The following is a 2,586-nucleotide window of genomic DNA, read 5'->3' on the forward strand; positions in this document are numbered from 1 at the left end:
ATAAAACAAAGTTGATAGACAAACCTTTATTTTAGGATGATAATTGTGATTGGTTTTTCATAGCAACAACTGTTTTTCTTCTAATTATAACCAAATGTGTTCAACCATCCAAAACATTCTTATTCGCTTCCTTTGCAAAAGCATGCACATGAAGCCAAAGAAACACACAGAGAAGTCAAGATCGTGATCTCCCCCTCCAAACAAGGTCATGGTCTTTCCTTCCATGTGATATTATCAACTTCTCAAATAATTGCACCAAATTTGTCTTTAATCCTTCCCAACACAATAGATTGCAAAAAGTTTGGTTTTATCCTTATCTTTTGCATTCTACTTGTTGTTGGGTCTTGCAAAAAAAAAAATAGAAAAACAAAGAAAAAAGAAGGAAATTTGATATGGCGACTCGATCATTTATTCGTTTTGTTGAGAGAAATATAGGAAAGTTCCCACACTTTCTGTTGTGCATGATGCTTGAGTGGGTGTTGATAATTTCCTTGTTCATTGATGGGCTTCTAGCATTTTTCATCACAGAATTTGCAAGGTTTTTTGATTTGGAAATTCCATGTTGGCTATGCGCAAAGATGAATCATTTTCTTACTCACAAGACTCCTAATTTTTATTACAACAGTTCCATGTGTGAGGCTCATAAGAAAGACGTTTCGTCTTTGGCATTTTGTTATAATCACAAGAAACTTTCTGATACAAGGAAGATGTGTGAAGGGTGTTTGCTTTCATTCGCAACGCAGAAGGAATCAAATTGTGATACCTATAAGTCTCTTGTAGGGATTTTGAATAAGAATTTGGATTGCTTTGTTGAAGATAGTGGAAACATACAATTAAGTTTGAAGGATGAAGGAGTTATACAGGTCGAGAAAAATGGTACTCAAAAGTGTTCATGTTGTGGAGCACCGTTGAAACTCAAGTCTTCCATATCTAAAAGAAAGAATTTAGTTTCAAATTTACAAGCTCCAACCGCTTCGCCACGAGCTCATCCATTCATCGCGTCAAAATGCGAGGAATCTCGTGGTACAGAATCACCTCGAATATTGAACGCAAAAAAAGATTATGAGCTTCAGCAAAATGAGGATGACAATGACAACAACTTGAAAAATCAGAGTTTAGAATGTGAGTGAATATAAAAACATGAATTTTGTGGTAATATGCTTGCTAAAGCTTATGAAGTTTCTTAATAAAAAAATGCACCATATTGGTGGTCTAAATTGATATTTTTTAATTTATGGGACTGAATTGCTATTTTGTATTTTTGAAGGATTAAATCAATTGATCCTTACAGTTTCAATTGGACTAAAATACCTATTTAGTCTACATTTATAATGTCTGTTTCAAATTTTTATGCAGTAAAAGAAGTAAACAAAGGTGCCTTTTGGCCTCTATTGACAGGGTCCGACGATATAAACGTAGAATCCCCCAAAACCCCATCTTTTCCATGGGGCAGCAGGTTCTTTGGAGTCCCACCTACAGATTCTCCAAACAACAGTCCAAGATGGTCTTCTTTGTCTTCTGTCTCGGGCAAGAAATCACCATTAGAAAAGATGGAATCTACATCTGACTCTACTGAGGGGAATTGTCAAGATGAAGAAGTCGATGCCGTCTTAAATAATTTGAAGAGGCAAGTTCGTTTGGATCGCAAGTCGCTCATGGCTTTGTACATGGAGTTGGATGAAGAGAGAAGTGCTTCAGCTGTTGCTGCCAACAATGCTATGGCAATGATCACCCGCTTGCAGGAAGAGAAGGCAACTTTGCATATGGATACTTCACAATATCAAAGAATGATGGAGGAGCAAATAGAGTATGATGAAGAAGTCTTGCAAGAAACTAATGAATTACTTCTTAAACTAGAAGAAGAAGTCAAAACTTTAGATGCTGAATTGGAGATTTATAGAGATAAATATGGATGTTTGACAGAAGATGATATTAAGGCTCATGGTGGCAATAACTTCCCATTTAGGTCCGTTGAAGGCGAGGATGATGTGGAAAAAGACCTTGATCTTGGTCAACCTGATTCATCGAAGGCAAATAATGGAGGGGGAAAGTTCAAGGAATCACTAAAAGATTTTAGAATGGAGAAAACATATCTTCTTGCGCGGAAGAAAATGGAAAATGGATATCCCTTGACAGAGAATTGAATATGAGATGGTAGTATTGTAATGGTGTTCTTTAAGGTAAACAATGCACGGTCGCGATTTGATTCCCTCATGTTTAGTGTGCTCAAACCAAATGGTAAGAGTCGCGATAGTTTGGTTTCCTAAGGTTACCACACAAGTAGTAGAAGCAAGAGTAAAATTACTTGATCTCACTGCTTTAAGATATTTGCAATCCTTTGGGGTGAGAATGCCTTGGAGTTTCAAGGTGTGCTCACATCCCCATTAGGCCATTACTAGGCTTGTAGTAATATTGGCTAGGATGATAATTTGGACATACTTGTGTGAATTTTAAATGTTTATTTAATTATATTCAATATTTCTCTTGTCATGATCGGTATATATTATATACTTATGTCTTGCATTGCATTGAAGCGGTACACATAGTTTTAAAACTCGGTTCGGTCATCGACTCGGCATAGGTACT

General features: G+C 36.4%; 1 protein-coding gene across 1 annotated transcript; it reads left to right on the forward strand.

Moving 5' to 3' along the window:
* Positions 1-392: 392 nt before the first annotated feature.
* LOC25493787 (probable myosin-binding protein 5) lies at positions 393-2,144 on the forward strand. Its single transcript, XM_013602397.1, has 2 exons — positions 393-1,122; positions 1,357-2,144. The coding sequence occupies exons 1-2, from the start codon at positions 393-395 to the stop codon at positions 2,142-2,144; spliced, it is 1,518 nt and encodes a 505-aa protein (XP_013457851.1).
* Positions 2,145-2,586: the final 442 nt, after the last annotated feature.

Source organism: Medicago truncatula, chromosome 4, assembly GCF_003473485.1.
Source record: "Medicago truncatula cultivar Jemalong A17 chromosome 4, MtrunA17r5.0-ANR, whole genome shotgun sequence".
NCBI lineage: Eukaryota > Viridiplantae > Streptophyta > Magnoliopsida > Fabales > Fabaceae > Medicago > Medicago truncatula.

Excerpts from the sequence above, each read along its gene's own strand:
- LOC25493787 (XM_013602397.1), top strand. The coding sequence starts at position 393 with ATGGCGACTCGATCATTTATTCGTTTTGTTGAGAGAAATATAGGAAAG. Across the intron at positions 1,123-1,356 it reads GAAAAATCAGAGTTTAGAAT|TAAAAGAAGTAAACAAAGGT; the intron begins GTGAGTGAATAT and ends ATTTTTATGCAG.